This window comes from Fundulus heteroclitus, chromosome 3 (assembly GCF_011125445.2).
Source record: "Fundulus heteroclitus isolate FHET01 chromosome 3, MU-UCD_Fhet_4.1, whole genome shotgun sequence".
Lineage (NCBI taxonomy): Eukaryota > Metazoa > Chordata > Actinopteri > Cyprinodontiformes > Fundulidae > Fundulus > Fundulus heteroclitus.
The window spans coordinates 26,289,506-26,308,963 of NC_046363.1; the positions used below are offsets into that span (position 1 = coordinate 26,289,506).

The following is a 19,458-nucleotide window of genomic DNA, read 5'->3' on the forward strand; positions in this document are numbered from 1 at the left end:
TCCTATTGACCATTACTGTGTGGCAGTAACTCTGTGAGAAATTACAGGATAAAAACGTAAATAAATCATTATAAATAAAAATATAAATGAAACCAAAAATGCAAATAGTGTTTGTCTTATTGTATATGCAAGAATGCCTTGAATATCTTTTAAGGGTTAAGTAATCCATCGGTATAAATATCTGGCTCACAGATCAGGCTGAACTAATAAGTAAGGCACAGCTTCTCTCTGCCTGGACAAGTATGGGGGTGGGGGTGGGAGGATGACCGGAGCGGAGAGGGGAGACTGTCTGATCTGCTCCAAAGTTTGCCTTACGAAGTTAAAATTTAGAGCTTTTTATTTTATAGGTTGCATAGTGAATATATGATTCGGTGGACTGTTCTTTGGAGCGGTTGCTCTGCCTTCTCTCGCACACACACAGCAGTGGTCCGATCAACACAACTCGACTTGGCTCTGACCTTCTGAGCGAGGTCGAGGCAAAAACACTGCAGTCAAAAAGTTTGCAAAGAAGCCGGAATTGAATAGAGCCCAGAGAAGCGGAGCCTGTGAAAAAGGAGCACAAGTGATCTTTTCTAGAAAAGAAAGAACCGCTGTTGGAGCTTGAGGCTGACATTCCCTCCAGGTTAGAGAGGGACAGAGGCGTGGGAACACCAGAGCAGAAACTCAAGTTGGTTCTGAGGGAAAAAATACAGCCTGTCAAAGAAAGCTCTCTCCCCTCCTCTTCTGTCATGACCATTCTTAGGTGGGGGAAATGACGTGCCCCTGTGGTTTAGAAACTCTTACCCTTCCTTTCTCCTGTTCCTAACTTATTCCTTCAAACCATTGCTAAGAATTAGAAATCAGAAGCGCAATTACAAAACAGGGGGAAAAAATCAATTAATTCCAGAGAGCGGTACACTTTTCATAAAATTTGAACCTTTGATCGGCGGCGTAGATAAAATTTTGAATGTTCATTTTTTATTTATTTTCCAGAAAATAATCTTCCTTTCTAGCCTGACATGGTCATACTCAATTCTAGTCAGAATTTGAGTCTGATACTGCTCCATAGAGCTGTGATTATGGGGCGTGTTTCGAACGAACCAGGAAAAAAAATTCCTCTGCACTCAATTGGATAGACCTACAACCAATAAGAGCAACGGAGTGCGTGACGTATGTTAAGCGACGCATAGTTGTTGTCAACGGAACTCAACTGTTAGCCTAAAATAAGAAGATGAGCGTTAACGATTTTTGCCGGTGTTGCAAAAAGAATGTAAGGATTCAAGGAGTCCTTCAACACACGAACCTGTCGATATCTTCTAGAACAGACCTAATAGCAGAATTTACACACCTCAACTCTCCAGCGGCAGCCATCGTTGTTGTAAACGAATTCAACTCAAGCGCGCTTTGGTGACGTGGTTGATTACGTTTTACGTTGATCATCTGTCCATCATCGTATAAAGCCCGCCCTGACAATTTGATTGGCCTGCCAGATATTGGGCGAGCATACTCGCACTACTATTGAGCAATGCCAGACCGAACTTCCCAACCTAAAAAGTTGTGGGCGGGACTAAGTTAGGAATGGCACCCAGGCTACTTCCTTTCCCCTGAAATGGTAGAATTTGTGTCTTTTTGTTGTGTTTGTTTTGTGTTTCTCTTGTGTAATAAACCATAGTGTAAAGGATAACAACTATAACACTTGATAAGGTGTAAACTGACCGCTACCTTTTGTCTCAAGCATCAATTAACTTGAACATTTCAACTTGAAAATTTAATTTCAGTTTTTGATAATGACTATTTGCACGCTTTTAACTTCTCAGGAGCGGGCGTCTGATACACTCATGCAACTGCACAGCGATCTACAGTCTGTAATGGGACTGCTATTCGTGTTTTTGACTCAAACATGAATCTAATTGAATGCTAAGGAGGATTTGCACGCACATTAAGGATCCCAGGAAGGGTTGCTGGTGCAATCAACTAATTTCTTTCTTAAGTGTGAAGACATTGTGTCTCGTGTCTACGTGTTATGTGTAATCAATGTGCATTCGGAGCCGCTGTTTCACAAAAATGCCATTATGGTAACACATGATGACAATAAAGACTCTTGATTCTTGATCTGTTTTTAATGGAAAGTCAATTTTTATTTTGATATAATTCAACGGCAACATAGACTGACTATAATATAGATTATTTACACTAAAAAAGTATAATGTTTTCTATTCCATGCTGCACAAAAATGTGAAAATGACTGTTGGCTCTGATGATAAACATAAGATATATTTGCACTGCCCTCATCACATACCTGCACGATGCTGCTGTCCAGTTGATACTCTGTGTTTGCCCGTTTGGAAATGTGCCCGTGTGTTTGGGTTTACCTGTTGCATAGAAATATCTGCGGTGTTGTCGTATTATGTGGTGAGGGGTTCATTACATAATAGAGTTGGCAGGCCAAGCAGAGGCTTAAGGGAGTCAGCACATGTGATTATCCGTAAAACAATTCAGTTTGGTCACGGGCGGCGGGGAGGGAGTTTGTTTGCAGTTTTTCCTGACTCACTAATTTTGTGATCACAATATTGCTGTTTAGAGGATGTTGATGTAATAATACATGTGTTGAGGTCAGATGGTAGAAATGGAAAGAAGAGTTGATAACTTTTGACTTTTGTATTCCAACAAACAAATGACAAATAAGGACAGCTGCTGAAAAACTTTAAAAAAAAAAAAAATTATTACATGCTAGAGCTTCTGAAGAAAAGACTTCTCCAAATTATAATTGCTGTGTCCACATTTTCATCTGCAATGCATTGGGAAAGTACTCACGGTTTTTTGCTTTTGCTATATTTTGATATGCTTGTCTTCTAAAACTGAGTACATTCATGTTACCCTCAAAGGTCTACACACAAGACTCTGAAACAAACCAAAAACGCATTATTTTATTTACTATTTTTTGGATAATTTTTTATCCTTTTACTGCAGATCAGATAGGATGGGCCATGTAAGTAGACAGACATTTTAGGGCCTTTCCATAGATGTTAAATAGAATTAGCTCTGGCTTGCCCACAGACCTGATGTCCTTCTTTTGTTATTTTGGCAGTGTGCTTCGAGCCGTTGTTGTGTTGAAAGATAAATCATTGCCTCAGTCTGAGTTCCAGAGCGCTCTGTTTTTATTTAATTATCTCTTTACATTTGGCTTATGTCATCCTACCCACTTCATTTTCCCAGTCGGTCGAGGCAGATGACCGTTCACACTGAGCCTAGTTCTGCTGGAGGTTTTTCTTCCCGTTAAAGGGGAGTTTTTCTTTCCACTGTCGCTTCATGCTTGGTCAGTATGAGGGATTGCTGCAAAGCCATGTACAATGCAGACAACTCTCCCTGTAGCTCTATGCTTCTTCATGAGTGAATGCTGCTTGTCAAGACTTGATGTTACCTGCTGGGTTTCCTTAGATAGGAAATTTGTTTGACCAATCTGAATAATCTGACCCAATGTGTAGAATCTGATTGAACTTGACATTGGAAAATGCCTTGAGATGACATGTATCATGAATTGGTGCTGTATAAATAAACTGAATTGAATAGAATTGAATTGAATCATCTTACCTGACGTCGATTTTCAGTATCATGGCAAAGGCTGTGATGTACATATGTTGCAACATGACTTTCTTTTCTAAAAAAATTTATTTACCAAAAGAATTCTGACAAACTTTGCTTCTCGCTTTGTCCTCATGTTTGTAGAATTGTGGTGGCAAAATTATTTGTGTCCAATTTGCAATAAGACTGTAACATAAAATATGGAAGAAAAAAAATACTGATTACATGCACCATATCTGAGAGTTAATTTTTTCATCAAAGGTTTAATTGTGCATTTGAATCCTGCCTTTCTATCATAGGAAGTTTCCTTTAACCTGCTTGAGAAATTGTCCATATGCTCCAGTGGAGAGGTTAAAAAACAATGGAAAATCCCATTCTGGTTGTTTATTTGTGGCTGTATGAATGAGGCAGGTGGGTAGGTATGTGGTGAGGAGGTGAAATCAGAGTGGTAACGCCCAAAGGAATGAGTTTATAGATGAGAGGATAAGGATAATGGACTACTAAGGTGTAATTGGACAGTTGTTTTTTTTAAAAAAAGGGAATAACTCGAATAAGGTGTGTATCTGTTTAGTCTTGTCCTAACAGCCTCACACTGCATTACTGCAGAGTAAAAGTGGTCCGCGGTCGGTTGTAGGAGGAGGGGGCAGACGGGTGTAGCCTCAGGCTTACTGCCACTGATTCATAGTCACGCTACTACAAGTGCAGTGAGTTGACCCACATCACGCAAAGAAAGCCAAGAGGAAGGGGTAGGCCCTCAGATAATCACATGTTTTTTAAGCCAGTTTGCTGGGTTTATGTTGGGCCTATGGCTAATGGACACCACTAAGGCAATATTTAACCTGAGCCTGACTGCACGTGCAGCTAGCTATAGAAACCTGACATTGAGCGACACACAGCAAAACAAAAATATAAATCCTGGGTGTTACTTCAGAGCATTTAATCTTAGCAATGACATTTTTTTTCAGATGATATTTGATCACACTTAAGCTATACCAATGAGGCAGCACACCTTTCACATTTAACAAGGCAGGAGCATATAGAGAGGGGGAACTTTGACCGTTACTCTTTGCACAATCTATCTGGACTGGCCAGAGTCCTGGGTCCACTTCTATGCTGTTTTCCTTAAGTCGCCCTACAGGTTAAATTCATGAGTTTGGTTTGGGGACTGAGATGGCCAAGGAAGAAGTTTGAGCCATTTCTCTGTTGATTTGACCGTATTTTGGATCGTTACTTTGTCAAAAAAGCCACTGAGGCAAATTTTCAGTTTACAGGTTTACAGAATTTTACTTAAGATTTCTTATTTCACAGACTTCATGATACCATACACTCTAAAATGTTTCCCTGGCTCTTTGGAAGGCATGCAGGCCAACAGCATCATGAATGCTTCACCAGACTCAGCACTGAGCAGGAGGTGCTTTTAAAAAAAAACACTCTTTACATTAAGCCAAACCCACTTGAGGTGTTTGTTGCCGAAACCTCAATCTTAATTTCCTCTGATTGAAGCATGCAGTTTCAGTTAAAGTCCCATTAGCTTTTAGTGAACTTTACATGATTTGTGATGTTAAAACAAAATAAAAGCTTTTTCCTGGCATTTCTCACCAAACAACCAAATGGTATCTGATGCAGATAGCATCTAATATTAGGGCCACGGGTTTCACCCGTTGCTTCAGTTCTGTAACAGTGACTTTTAGATATGCTTTATTTAATTTTTTTTTTTTTTTTTTTACCATCCTCATCATTGTACATGGTAAATGCCAAGATAAATATGGGTCCTTTTTCAGTCTAGTATCCAGTGGCCAGATAAATGGACCTCTGTGTCGCGTCACATTATAACATTGAGAAACAGAAGGTTGTGGGATACTGATTAGAAGTTCCTTGAAACTTCAATCAACATAAAAAGTACATAATTTAAAAAAAAATGTGTTAAACCATAAGAAGTCCTTCACAACATCGCTTATCAAATGGAAATTAATACACAGGAATTTAATCAGCTCACATATGTGATTCAGCCTTACTGCCCACCCTGATCCCTTAGTTCAGCTGATCAGCTGCTGCTGACAGTCCCTAAAACTAGGCTGAAGTTCAGAGGTGACAGAGCATTTGCTGTTGCTGCTCCTAAGTTATGGAATAACTTACCATTAAATAACAGACAGGCCTCCTCTTTTCCTGTTTTTCAGTCTCTTTTAAAAAGCGCACTTTTATTTCCTTGCTTTTAATACACTGTGATCTTGTCGTGTATGGCATCTTAAAATACTCTTGCCGTGAAACTGGTTTTTAGCTTTTGATGTTGTGTGTGTATGTTTTGGATGTTTTTAACTTAACCTTTTCTTGTTTTAATGTACAACATTTGGTCACCCATGTGGTTTTTAAACGGTGCTTTAGAAATAAAGCTGTTTGATTGATTGATTGATTGATTGATTGATTGATTGATTGATTGATTGATTGATTGATTGATTGATGGGATACCAGATGCTACATATAACAAACACAGTGCTCCACCCTATTTTAATGCTACTGCATTGGTGTGTGTAATGGCAATCCCATTTAATTGTTTGTCAAACTGAACATCCAAAATCCAAAGATCAACGAGCCACTGCTGCACTGCTGCCGGATTTTGTACCCAGTCAAAAGAAGTCCAATGTCTAAAACTGGAAAGTTGCACTTTACAGTTTAGCTATCCAGACTGGCAAGCAATAAACAAAGATCAAATTCTGTCTGGCTGCAACTCCTGCTCTGGTAAAAATAAATAAATAAATAAATAAAATAAAATAAATCATGGGCTTGCTCCAGCTGACCCACAGTTATCCCTGGCTGATTTACAAAAACAAACACCAGAAACAGAACAAAAATAATAATAATTAAAAAATTATTAAATTAATTATTTAATAGTAAATAACCAAAAATATGAAGTAACTAAATTTTTTAAAAATAAATTCTAAGTAATAAAGCATACATAGCTATAACAGTGTAATTAAACCCGGTAAGACTGTTTACTCAATATTAGCGTTTTCATTTAATCCACAAGTCAACAAAAATTCACAGGATTAACCAAATAACTCCCCTTCCCTAACTGAATGGAGATCAAAGTAAAATGAACGCCTGCCCCTGAAAAATACTGCTTAAACTGTATTTCAATAAATAAACAGCAGCCTTTATAGCCGACAAGCGAATACTTTTTAACATAGCCATACACATCTCGTTGATGTTTTTCGTCAAATACCTGCATTCATTAAAAAACATAACAAGAAAAGCGGACAGTTCCTCGCACAGTTTATAGGGGGCGAAACCAAGCGTTGAGGAGAAACATCGATGCAAAAATTGACACAGAAGAAGAAGAAGTTTGAATTTCCTGTTCCGGGTCCTCCAACAGAAACGTCGCGTGAACGGCGCGGCTAAACGGAAAGTTTTGGAGAAAAAACTTCCACGTTTTAGCGTTTTAAGCATCTAAAACTTGATCGTGTTTGCCCGGATTGTACAGCTCACCTGTAGTCGGGGGTCAAAGTTGAAATTCCAGAGGTTTGAAAGCTTCATTATACCAAAAATACCTCCATGTTGGTAGCTCACGTACAGCAGTGTGCTAGCGTTGGTTAGCAGGTTACCGGGGAGTTTTGGCGGATGTGATTGATCTTAGCTAATTGTTGCCCCGCGTTAGCATGAATACCCACAGACTGTAAATGTTGATTTAATAAGCGACTCTGCTCTACGTTTTAGGATTTAGGATGTATATTATTCTTGTGCAACATTGATAGCGCTCTCAGTGACTGCTTCTTGTTTGGGGACATTCAGATCATAGGAAGACAATCAGTTAAACGTGAGCTTTCTACCCATTAGAAACTAGTTGTTGAGATGAAGCTGGCTTCGTAACGCGTGTGCCTTGTTGTGTTTTTGCAGCATTGGAGGATGTCTCTGCCTAAGCGGGAGGTGGAGGAGTTGAGACCCTGGGTGGAGCGCACTGTGAAGAAGGTGCTGGGTTTCTCGGAGCCCACGGTGGTGACTGCAGCCTTACACTGCGTGGGGAAGGGGCTGGATAAGAAGAAGACCACAGGTAAAAAGCTTGTGTCCACAAACCGTGGTTAATCGCAGTCACACGCACGTTTCAGACCAAAACGTGTTGGCAGAAGGAGAAGCTTATTACGTTTACCACTGCTTCAGCGTTGCTGCCAGCGCCTGCTTTGTAAAATGAACTAATTTAGTACATTGAGTGCATCCAAAGCACACAGTGTAGCATTTTTCTTTCTTGGATCATAGTCATTTAAATTCTTTTTTTTTCTTTTACCTCTTTATGTTTTTATACAAGCTTTCATAGCATTATCTTGTGTTTTTGCACCAAACTTCTACACCAGCAGTCTTGCACGGGACTATTTGGGAGCAGCACGGCTTCCTATATTACAAAAGTTTAGGACGTTTTACTTTTTGCATTGTTTATATGAGGCTTACGACATGTTTAGTCTGGTACTTACAACAATATGGTCTATTATTACTAAATAGTAGCCACTGTCACTAGGAACGAGCAATATTGATTTCAAATTTTATCACAACCTTTTTGGGGTTTATTTTGATGTTGACAGGGGGAAGTGGTGGCCCAGTGGTTAAACTGTGGTGTTTGTGTCCTGTCCATGGCTGCAAGTCCCCCGGTTTGAATCCCGCAGACTGTCAAGACCCTTAGCCACAGAACGCTCCCTCAGGAATGGGGTTAAATGCAGAGGACAAATATCATTGGAGTGTACAAAGCTGCTATGACACATAAAGAGGAATATTATAAAATGTATTTATCCCGGTCAAAGACCGACAGAAACACGTTTGGCTCCAAAAAAACCCAAAAAAACATGTTATCGAATAGGCTACTTTACTGCAGCAGCTGAATTCAGTAGTGCTAAACAGAACGCAATAATGGCATTAATTATATGTTGAAAATGAAATAAGTAATTAGTTGTTGCTCTCATGGAAACAAGGCTCTAACAGCAAAGAGTCCTAAGTATGCCCAGTCCTGTGTTCTGCCTGAAGGAATGTTTTTTTAGTGGCTACTTGGCACAAATGCTGAACAGGAAGCCTTGTATAGTTTTAAATGCATCCTGTGTTTAGATTAGTTTCTTTTCACTATTAGACGTTTCTCCCTGATAAATTCTGCTCCAACATTTTCTTATTTGGAGTCATTTTGTAATATAATTATTATTCTATAAGCAAATTATTTGCTTTGAATGTTTCTGTCTCTATCGTGTAAATGTATTGATTGTTATATTTTGAAGGCTGCCTTTCTTCCTTCCTACTTCTTGATTGAATGAAAATCTCTTTAAAATTTAGATCTGCCAGAGTTCATAATATTAACTTTAATTTTATTGAATGATATTTTCATTACATTTGGGATCTGTTTCTGATCCATGCTGGGGTCTATCTAGCAACAAAAATGTGTTTTCCAAGAATAACGCAGCCACCTTATTTCATAGATGGACTCAAAGGTGGATCTTTGTTTCCAACACACTGACTTTTGGTGATTTGCGACAATCAAAGCAAATTGTATTTTTGTAGGACATCTGAAAATGACCATAGAGAAGCGTTTACTTGTTGAAAATGTGCTGTAATGCGTGTTAACCTAATACTTCTAATAAGCAAGTTTAAAAACACGTGATCATCCTCATATTTGTATCAGGCAAACATTCTCAGTATGTTGAAGTAACAACGTGCTCGCAAGATTGAGCTCACTCCTACCTGTCCAAGGACTCATGTCCGCCTTATTATATGGGACCCCAGAGACAAAAATAGCTCAGGATGTAATCTGGGGCAATTTAGAAAGGCTAATTTTAATAAAAAATTAACTGTGAACACACACCCGTATAATAATTTACTACATGTGACTTTCTTGGCATGGCGGATAGGGGGAACACTGATCTATTCAACTGCATCTTCTATCAGCCAAGCACTGATTAAACTCCAGACTGCCTTGGAACAACTCCAAAATACACTTCTGCAACTGAAGCTGGTCCTAAATGCTAACAAAACTAAGTATATGACATTCAGATAAGCTCGCTCTCATACTGGTCTGCATCATGGTCTTCTAACATTATCTGGTGCAAACAGTGAAAAAAATCTGGTGTGTGTGGATTGATGATAAATTGGCCTTTACAACACACATTGAACATCTGCAGAAGAAGCTGAAAGCTTTACTAGGCTTTTACTTCAGAAGCAAATCAAGCTTGATCCCCGATGTGAGGAAGACTTGTGCAGTCCACCTTCCTCCCGGTCATGGACAATGGAGATAATCTGTATTTGAACGCCACCTCTTCAGCCCTCCAATGCTTGGACACGCTGCATCGCAGTGCACTACGCTGCATCACCAACTCATCATACAGGACCCATCGCTGTGAGCTGTAACCTCTCCTCTCATGGTCTTCACTACACCTGAGGAGACAGAAGCACTGGCTAACGTTCATTTATAAGGCTATTTTGGGCAAACGACCCTCCGACCTAAGTCGTCTCTTGTCTCCTGTCAACTAGTTACTACTCACGCTCTTCTCATCAACTTCACCTCACCATCCCGAGGGTTCTTCACAGATCTGGGCAAAACCTCTTTTTCCATTGCTGCCCCACGGGCATGGAATAGTATTCAAAGTTGTCTGAATCCTCAGGATCGCATTCCCCTGAGAGCCTTTAAAACAACGCTAAATAGCTCCCTGACTGAGGAGTGAAAGTGTTATTCTTGAGTTAAACTGCTAATTGTTTTTTCTGCGTCTAGATGTTTTTATAGTGAATGTTTCTGGTGCCTCTTGGCCAGGTCTCCCTCGAAAAAGAGATTTTATCTCAAGGGACTTCCTGGTAAAATAAAGGGTAAATAAAAATAAAAAATCCTCCCCCTCCTCCAACCACCACGGATAAAAGCAAAATCCTCGAGGAAAACCTAAAATATTTCTGGGTCATCAAACCTAAGCGTAACGCAGGAGATGACATCTTAAATGACCTTGAATCTGTGTTAATTGTTTAAACGCTCTTTCCCGCTCAGACCAGCTGCGTCCGTTCCTCGATGACTCGGCAGGAGGTTTTGTGGAACGTCTGTTCGAAGCCCTCGAGGAAAGCCGTAACAGCCGTGGCAGCAAAGGAGCGAGTGAAAAGCACCGGAAGAGAGAACTTAAGGTAAGAAAAGTTGACCGCTGTAACTTTATCAACATCATTTATACAGACTGTGATAAAACTATGAGATGTGATTTTAAAGTGACAAAGTGCAGAACAATGGTGTTTTTGCTCGTGCTTTGGCTGTTTGGACTAAGGATGTCTTTGGAGAGGAGGCTGAAACAGGAGCACTGAAAGCAGCTCCAGAAGCAGGAGACGGGACAACAGTCAAGAGGAAAAGGGTCCCGCGCTTTCAGGAGGTGGAGGAGCCTGAGGTTATACCCGGACCTCCGTCTGAAAGCCCTGGCATGCTCACCAAAATGCAGGTAAGATAAACAAACCGTGGACCATGGTGCAGCTCACATGTACTGCATTTTATTTGTTTCCCTCAATCCATTTTCCTGCGTCTTGCTTTGCAAACAGATCAAGCAGATGATGGAAGCAGCCACTAAACAGATAGAAGAAAGGAAGAAACAGCTGAGCTTTCCCTCGCCGGCCCCATCTGCAACAGTAATCCGTTTTTCAAACGCTCTAAACAAATTTTAGCTTTGAAAATATATCGCTGTGAAGTATTTGTTGAACTTTCTGGCTTTCTCACCATCACAGGCGGACGTTTCACGGCTCCTTGGCTCCTCTGCTGGTGGAGCTGCGTCTATCGCCCCCTCCCAGGCGGCCAGCTTTATGAACGATGCCATAGAGAAAGCCCGCAAAGCAGCTGAGCTCCAGGCCCGCATCCAGTCCCAGTTAGCCATGAAGCCCGGTATCCTCGGCACTTTGGGCAACGCAGGGCCTCCAAACTTTGTCGCCCTTGCTAATCTGCACGCGATGGGAATTGCGCCACCGTCAGTAACAACTTTAAAACTTTTTATGATGTACTTGCACAATAAAATGTGGGTTTGTGGTCCTCACAACAACTAAAAAGGCTTTTCTCTCGTGTGAAATTGCAGGAAGGTTGAAGTTAAAGAGGTGAACAAACCAACGCCTCTGATTCTGGATGACAAGGGCAGAACTGTTGATGCTACAGGCAAAGAGATTGAACTCACACATCGTATGCCCACACTTAAAGGTATGTGCTTCTTATCATTGTCATCAAATTCAAAATAGCAAATCTTTAAAATTTTAACTGGATTATTTGCTTCCTGTCTTATTCTGAGTTGTGCTTTTATTTATTTCTTTATAGTAATGAATTGAATCCGAATCTTTGTTACTGTATAGAGGATATATAGGCCCCACTTGCTGTTAAGTAGAATGGTAAGAATTAGTTTAATTTCTGGGTTTACTTAGATCATGTCTGAAAAAAGGTGCCAGGGAGAAAGCTGCTGAGTGATTTCATCTTTGAGCTCAATGTAATTAGGCATATACTAACAGTACATGTGTTCATGGCAAAAATATCCCTGTTAAATTTAGCTACCTGAACACATGCAGAATGTTTATGTGCAGAACCAAGTGTTCAGTCTAACTTTAAATGAGACACCAAAACAAACCAGGACTCCCAGCTGTGAGAAAACACTGCTGTTTGGGAACATGAAGGTTTCTCTGGCAGCTACAGTGGAGAAAGAAAGATGGACCGAGCCAAATCTTTGTCAGCGTATGCACAATTCAACAGCGTTAAGCTACGGAATGGAGCTTGATCTGCACTAAACTGAATTACTCACCTAAAAACAGCTGAATGGTAACATCACTGGTTCAGGAGAGAAATCAGCTAAAGTCCAAATCCAGCAGATGAGCTTCAACCACCAGTCTATTAAAACTGGTAATGTCGTGATGAGTTCCTCTGGTTAGAGTTTTCCCAGCTTCTGTGGTGCATTCAGGCACACGCCGTACCTTGGAGTGTCTGAATATCAAAACAACTCTAAAGGGATTTAAACCTTTTTTTTTAAATTCTGAAATGCCTACACAGACGTATAAAAAAAAATCCTAAATTTTGAATCATTCACCCGTCCATCCACTGGACAAAATATCATCAAAATCAAGGAGTATAACATAACTTAATAATTTCTTAAACAATATTCAACGCTGATATTTTGAATTAGAATAAAAAAACATGTAATATTTGGATGTGGTTTATTAACTATCAAACTGTCTCTAGTGATATAATTAAGAATAAAATGTTGAAGTATTAAAGTCAATTTAGCAGTAACATCATCACATTTTTAACATTTAGTAAAATACAATGGCTCTTACAAGTGTACACGGCACCGCTTTTTGTCTTTATGTAAAAAAAAAAGATATTGACAAATCAGGATTTTTTTTTCACATGTTACGTTTATCTTGCACAATTCTGGTAATACAAATAGAAGAAAAAAGATGAGGTTTAAATCTGCAGTAAACCAGTTGCATCAAAAGTTTTTTATTAAAATTATTTTTTATATATCGCAAAAACCTGCAATTTTAGGTAGATGTACTGAGAAATTCTGCTGGAGACGGGAATGACAAAATTTTTACCCTGATTGGCTCTAATGTCGAGTTGCCATTCTGAAATTCAAAAACCCTATTTTCTCGCAGTCACTGAATGCATCGTTGTAAATGTCTCCATGTAACAGTGAAAAAAAGCCCTCTTTGATGTGGAAGTTGCTACTGCTGGAGTAAGAATCGAGGTTTAGCTGTTTTTAACATCAGCAAAGTGTCTAAAATGGAGCCAGAAGAAGAGAAAGAAGCTTTTTAAAATAAAGCAGTATGGAATTAGGAGATTAATTCTTTGCAAAAGTGGATCAACAGAAATAAGCCACAGGTCGGTGCATTTCTGTCTGTAAGAAACTCCAGAGCTGCCACAGAGAAGCTGACTCTGGGGCCCATCTGCATTTATTATTGTGAATATTTTCTTTATTGCTCATATTGTTAAATATGGAAACTGCTCATAGTGGTTTTCCTCTCCCTGTCCAGCTAACATACGAGCCGTAAAGCGGGAGCAGTTTCGGCAGCAGCTGAAGGAGAAGCCGGGGGATGACATCGAGTCTACGTCCTACTTCGACCAGCGCGTACCAATCACGCCCGCCCAACGAGCTCGCAGGGGCTTCAAATTCCACGAACCGGGCCGTTTTGAGAAGATTGCCCAGAGAGTCCGAACCAAGGTGGAAGAAAACTACAACTATAGATGGATTTTATGTTTATCTTAACGGTTTGCCGTTTTCATGCCTTCTGTTTGTTTGTTTTTTGCGTCATTTTCGGACCCGCTCAGGCCCAGCTGGAGAGGCTGCAGAATGAGATCGCCCAGGCCGCGAAGAAAACAGGAATCCAAGCTTCCACCAAGCTGGCACTGATTGCTCCGAAAAAAGAGATTGGCGATGGGGAGGTGCCCAGTATTGAGTGGTGGGACTCGTACATATTGCCCTCCAACATGGCTGTGTAAGGAAATCAATAAGGCTGTTTGGCCAGACCTCAGCTGTTCAATACTACTGTATAACATTTACAGATAAGACATGTTTAAAAGTGACTCACTTCTATTGTATTGTTCGTCTCTCTCTGTTAACGAAGAAATCCGGACTCCAAGTTTGAAGAGTTTGACCTTTTTGGTGTCACGAACTTAGTAGAACATCCCGCCCAAATTAGTCCCCCAGGTAAGTTGTGGTTCAAGAATGTAATCAGAGCTTTAACATGCAGCATTAAATAGTTTCTTGATACTCTTCTGTACTTGTCCGTGATGCTGTTCTGAGTTATTCATGATCAGGATTCAGCTGATACCCAGTCTCGACTCCTGGGCATCAGCTGTAGCTTCTAGCTTGTCTGGAACTAACTCCCAGAAGATCGTAAAAGTGCTGACAACCTGAGTTCCTTTAGATCAAGGTTAAAAATCGAATTGTTTAGAGATGCTGCAATTTTTCCAGAAGTTTCCCCAAGTCCCTTTTTGAATAACTGCACGTGTAAGACCGTCTTACCTGCTCTTCTGCTCGTCAGGGGGGATCGCGAGAAAAAAACAACCCAGATCCACTCTGGTCTTATTACTTTCTATTGAGGCTCTCCTCTTCTTCTCATAAACTTGTACGCAGTTTGCTTCTTTCAACTCTTAGCTAAAGTATACCATGAGAGCAGCGGAGCTACAATGAACAGCTAACACTGAAGCTAACCGCTAAGCTAACCGCATACTTAAACAACAGAAATACGCAGCCAGCAAGCGGAAACTAACAAGGAACGAGCGCACACACACTGGTGGTACATGAGTGCGTCACGTTATCAGAACGATATACTTCCTAAATTGCCACTTAAAATGTGCATGGACTTCAGTCAGACTCGACACACACAGCTGGTCTTTTTTTTTTTTCTCAGGCCCATTCATTCAAATTGATTTTTAGATGTTGGAATTTCAAATTCCATTTTAGCTTTATTTTAATGTCTATGCCACACTTTTTCTCCCCTTTGCCTTTCTTATAATCAACTATATATTGACCACTTTATTTGGCAGATCTTGTCCTATGCCCTTGATTACAGCATCGTAATGTCTTAATGTTATTACATGTTGCTACATCTGATATGTTTGCATTATTTCTTCTTCCAGTCGACACAGACAAGCCAGTAACGTTAGGAGTGTACCTAACAAAGAGAGAACAGAAGAAACTGAGAAGACAAACACGGAGGGAGGCACAAAAAGAAGTGCAGGAAAAGGTCCGTCTGGGCCTGATGCCTCCACCAGAACCAAAAGGTACTTGTGTAACTACGGTTGGAAGCAGTCGCTGGATCGGATGAAGCAGAATGCTCTTAACGTTCGTTTCTAATGTCTTAGTACGAATCTCCAACCTCATGAGGGTCTTGGGTACGGAGGCCGTTCAGGACCCGACTAAAGTAGAAGCACATGTGCGAGCGCAGATGGCCAAGAGACAAAAGTTTGTAACGTCATGGATAAGATCTTAGCGTTTCTTAGAAACCTAAAGTCTTAAGGAGTTTCTAATGGTGATTTATTTCGTTGTCAAATTGAAGAGCTCACGAGGAGGCCAATGCAGCTCGCAAGCTGACGGCAGAGCAGAGAAAAGAGAAGAAGGTGAAGAAGTTAAAAGAAGACCTCACTAATGGTGTTCATGTTACGGTATACAGGTGAGCAAGGAGGACACAAGTCACTGCAGATTCGCTTCAGTATGTGTGTTTATAGTTGGTAAATGTGTCCTGAATAAACATTCGGTGGTTCTTGTTTAGGATCCGTAACCTTCAAAATCCAGCAAAGAAATTTAAAGTGGAGGCCAACGCAAACCAGCTGTACCTGACGGGCACCGTAGTTCTGCACAGAGACGTCAACCTGGTTGTGGTGGAGGGAGGTGAGAAATGCAGATTTTTATAGTTTTAATGGTCAAGGATAAAATGTTTGTCCAAAAGAAGATGTCAAACTGTTTGGGAACCTCGGATCAGCAGTGCTGTTTAAATAGTGCCACATTTCAGTGTAACAGGCCGTTACGCTGAAATGTGATGTATAAAACCTTGCTGGTTGGAGTTGCTAATTTACTCATCCCAGGTATGTTCCATGTTATTCAGCTGTGTAATTAAATAAATTGGCTCACCAGATTAAATGTCAGTTTTTAGTCTTGGATTGTGTGAAATAAATAAATAAATGCGTATAGGCCGGTGCAACATATGTTTTTTCTTCTTAATGGCGCATTTTTTGACTGATACAACGTATATTCCTGAGCGATTTTTATAGTTCAAAAAATACGGCAGTCTTTATTTATTTATTTTTTGTCTCTGAAACTCTTCCCCTAAAATAATTCCCTGAATTTAATTCACACACAGCTTCAATCACTTAATCACCTCGTTGATTTGTGTGCCACTCACACCTGTCTTGGCTCATTTATTTAGTTTGTGGTGTGGATTCAGGAAAGGTATTAAAATTCATAAATAATTTTGTAAATGTAACTTTTAGTTCCAAACACTTAATCAATAACAACATATAATCAACAACTCTTTTTGTCATGGCTAAAGCTCTCCTACTGTCTGGATCACAACATACTAGAGGGTTCACCACGGGCACCAGGTAGCCCCCAAGGACCAAATGTGGCGCCTATGAGCCTGCTCTGAAAATACCAGCACCCACCATTGAGCTGCATATAAAATTTTACTTTCTTCCGTTCTTGTTTTTTAATCACATTTGCATTAATATAGGTTTAAAAATTACAATATTTAAAAAAAAAAAAAAAACAATCTTCTAGTTCAAAGATTTAGAAGATATGATACAGTACCAATAAAGTAGCTCTCAGGTCCATAAGGGTTAGTGGCCCCTGCCCTACAATCATTTGGTTAAAATTGGTAAAATAAAGTATAAATGTAATATAGATTTGGGTAAAATATTATTTAATACGTGAAATTATTTTATAAAGTTCTTTTTTATTTTGAGCATATTTAGTGTTTTTAAAATATTTTCTGTTTTGTCAATGTTTGTCAATGTTCGTCAATCGACAACGTATTTTTTATTCAAGATAGTGTTATAGCATTTTGTTTATAATAACAATAATAATAATAATAATAATAATAATAATAATAATAATAATAATAATAATAATAATAATTAATATAAATAAAACATGTTATTTATGCTATTTTTTTATTGCTCTATTTGTATTAAGAAATGTAGCTTGTACTTTTATTTTGTTTGCTTTTGGCCCAAATGTTTAGAAAATAAACCAGTCAGTGAATCATTTGGTTTTTTTTACCCTTTTGTTTGATTAAAAAACAAGTAGATGATGGTACCGATAAAATACTGGATCGATAAGAAGTATCGTTAAGAGTATTGGTATCGATAAATCCTTAACGATACCCATCCCTAGCTAGAAGGGCCCAGGACTAAATCCAGATGAGAATCTGAGGCAGGACCTGAATCCAGATGTTCAGACAGTGTTCATCCAACCTTTTGAGCCGTTTTGCACAGAATAGGCAAAATTATCAGTTTCTAGATTAGCAAAGCTGGGACAGACATACCACAAAAGATTTGCAACTGTAATTGGAGCAAAGGGTTGTGCCATAAAAAAATTATACCACGGTCTGGGTGAAAACTCGATTCTGATTGGCTGCAGGGTGTCCGTTAATGTTTTATAGGACACCTATAAAAAAGTTCCTGTCAAATAGCCTGATGGCTCAAAATGATTGTGCTGGCTCAAACGTTAGCTTGTAACGCATCACAAGAGAAATTAGTTAACTCTGTTCTTGTGAAAAGCTTCCAATTTTAAGTATTAATTATTTATTTAATATTTATTTATTTCGTAAGTGACCATGGTATTTTCCCTTGCGTATTAACTCAGTGGGACTGAATAAAAAGACTACTTAGCATTTTCAGACAAATAATTACAAATGATTTTGTTAGAAATGTTTAAACCCATATATGCTTTTACTTTCAGTTCATATTCATGTACTATTTGTGGTGATCTATATCACAAAACAAAACATTTAGGAGTTTTTAGCATGACACAATCTGAAAAGGTTAAGGGATACAAATGTTTTGTGAGGCACTGTATATGGGTTGAATACTTCAGATCTACCCAAATAATGAGTGCTCGACATTGCAGCTTTCTTCTCAGAAACTGTGTATACAAACAAATATTTTGTTTCCAACTTTAAAAAAAGACTCCTAACCTTAAACAAGAATTTGTTTTGATGTTAAAACCTGGATTTTTCTTTCTGTTTTAGGCCCTAAAGCGCAAAAAAAGTTTAAGAGACTGATGATGCATAGAATCAAATGGGAGGAACACAACAGTAAAAGAGACGGTAAGACGGGATTCATTTATTTTTTTAACTAAAAGGAATACCATATTTTTGTATCTAACTTTCGCAACCTTGCTTTTTAATATTTAGATCCAGATGGTGATGATGACACGAGGAGAAACAACAAGTGTTGGCTGATCTGGGAGGTCGGTGGGCTCTCATTGTACATCCTGCATGCTAATGCTGCGTCTTCGTTGGTCTCAGGTCTTAACTGTCCCTCCTGGCTCCACAGGGGACGGCTAAAGAGCGGAGTTTCGGAGAGATGAAGTTCAAGCAGTGCCCCACCGAGAACATGGCCCGAGAGCACTTCAAGAAGCATGGCACAGAACACTACTGGGACTTGGCGCTCAGCCAGAGTGTGTTGGAAGGCTCAGATGACTGAAGCAAACCAGTGGAGCCCTTTGATTCAGTCAGTGACTCTTAACCATGGTCGAGCCTGCGACATCCCCTGCCTCACAGCCAGCTGCCGCCCTCCCTCTGCCGGTTACTGGACTAAGAGACTTGGAACGTAGAGAAAAGGAGCGACAACAAATTTGTGCGAGTGTTTTTTGTGAGAGAATGGTACAGATCCAGGTGTGTATAGAGAAGTATGTGTGTATAAGTCAGCATCAGTGTTGATTTCTTTGGCGATATAGGCTTTCCGTCTCATTTCTTTTTTCTTTTTTTTTTGATTGCGCAGTTTCATGTAATAACTCTCCAAAGGCATAATGTGGTGACGAGCTCTGTTTTATTACAAATGATCATTTTCAGATTAAAATTTCAATGTTAATTTGTAAATCTGTTGGAATCCTTGAGTGAACACCCCCTCCTCCCTCCTCCCTGATGTTGGACACTATTAGCACACGTTTCGTGCTAACTCGTGGAAAACACAGATGGAAAAATATCTTTCCCACATAAGCTTCACAAGCCTTTCCATGAAAACCAGGTTTCTAAATTGGTTTATGCAAAGAGAAAATGCATTTTTTTCCCACTCTGTTGTAGCTACACGTCTCTTAACAGTGCAGTCTCCGCCTTAAATAAACAAAAATATACAACCACTTTTGTGTCGTTTTTTTTTTTTCCTTTTAATGTATTAAACATATCGTCTTATCAGAGCTTTTTAGCCGATTTTGCTCGTACAGT

At 39.5% G+C, this 19,458-nt stretch overlaps 1 protein-coding gene across 2 annotated transcripts; it reads left to right on the plus strand.

Moving 5' to 3' along the window:
* The first annotated feature begins 6,892 nt into the window (after positions 1-6,892).
* prpf3 (PRP3 pre-mRNA processing factor 3 homolog (yeast)) lies at positions 6,893-19,374 on the plus strand. Of its 2 annotated transcripts, none has more exons than XM_012865815.3 (17): positions 6,893-7,077; positions 7,453-7,606; positions 10,556-10,686; positions 10,821-10,988; positions 11,086-11,172; positions 11,269-11,504; positions 11,610-11,728; positions 13,546-13,733; positions 13,841-14,007; positions 14,137-14,219; positions 15,155-15,298; positions 15,380-15,479; positions 15,574-15,687; positions 15,787-15,905; positions 18,262-18,339; positions 18,427-18,482; positions 18,569-19,374. In XM_012865815.3, exons 2-17 carry the CDS (start codon positions 7,462-7,464, stop codon positions 18,716-18,718), a joined length of 2,085 nt encoding a protein of 694 aa, XP_012721269.2. In that variant the 5' UTR covers positions 6,893-7,077; positions 7,453-7,461; the 3' UTR covers positions 18,719-19,374. The 2 variants fall into 2 exon arrangements, with proteins under 2 accessions (XP_012721269.2, XP_035990331.1); XM_036134438.1 differs by lacking the exon at positions 6,893-7,077 and adding an exon at positions 7,174-7,372.
* Positions 19,375-19,458: the final 84 nt, after the last annotated feature.

Bases quoted from the DNA above. Each gene is read 5' to 3' on its own strand.
- prpf3 (XM_012865815.3), top strand. From the start codon at position 7,462: ATGTCTCTGCCTAAGCGGGAGGTGGAGGAGTTGAGACCCTGGGTGGAG. The intron at 10,989-11,085 runs GTAAGATAAACA...CTTTGCAAACAG, and splicing joins GCATGCTCACCAAAATGCAG to ATCAAGCAGATGATGGAAGC. The intron at 18,483-18,568 runs GTCGGTGGGCTC...CTGGCTCCACAG, and splicing joins AGTGTTGGCTGATCTGGGAG to GGGACGGCTAAAGAGCGGAG.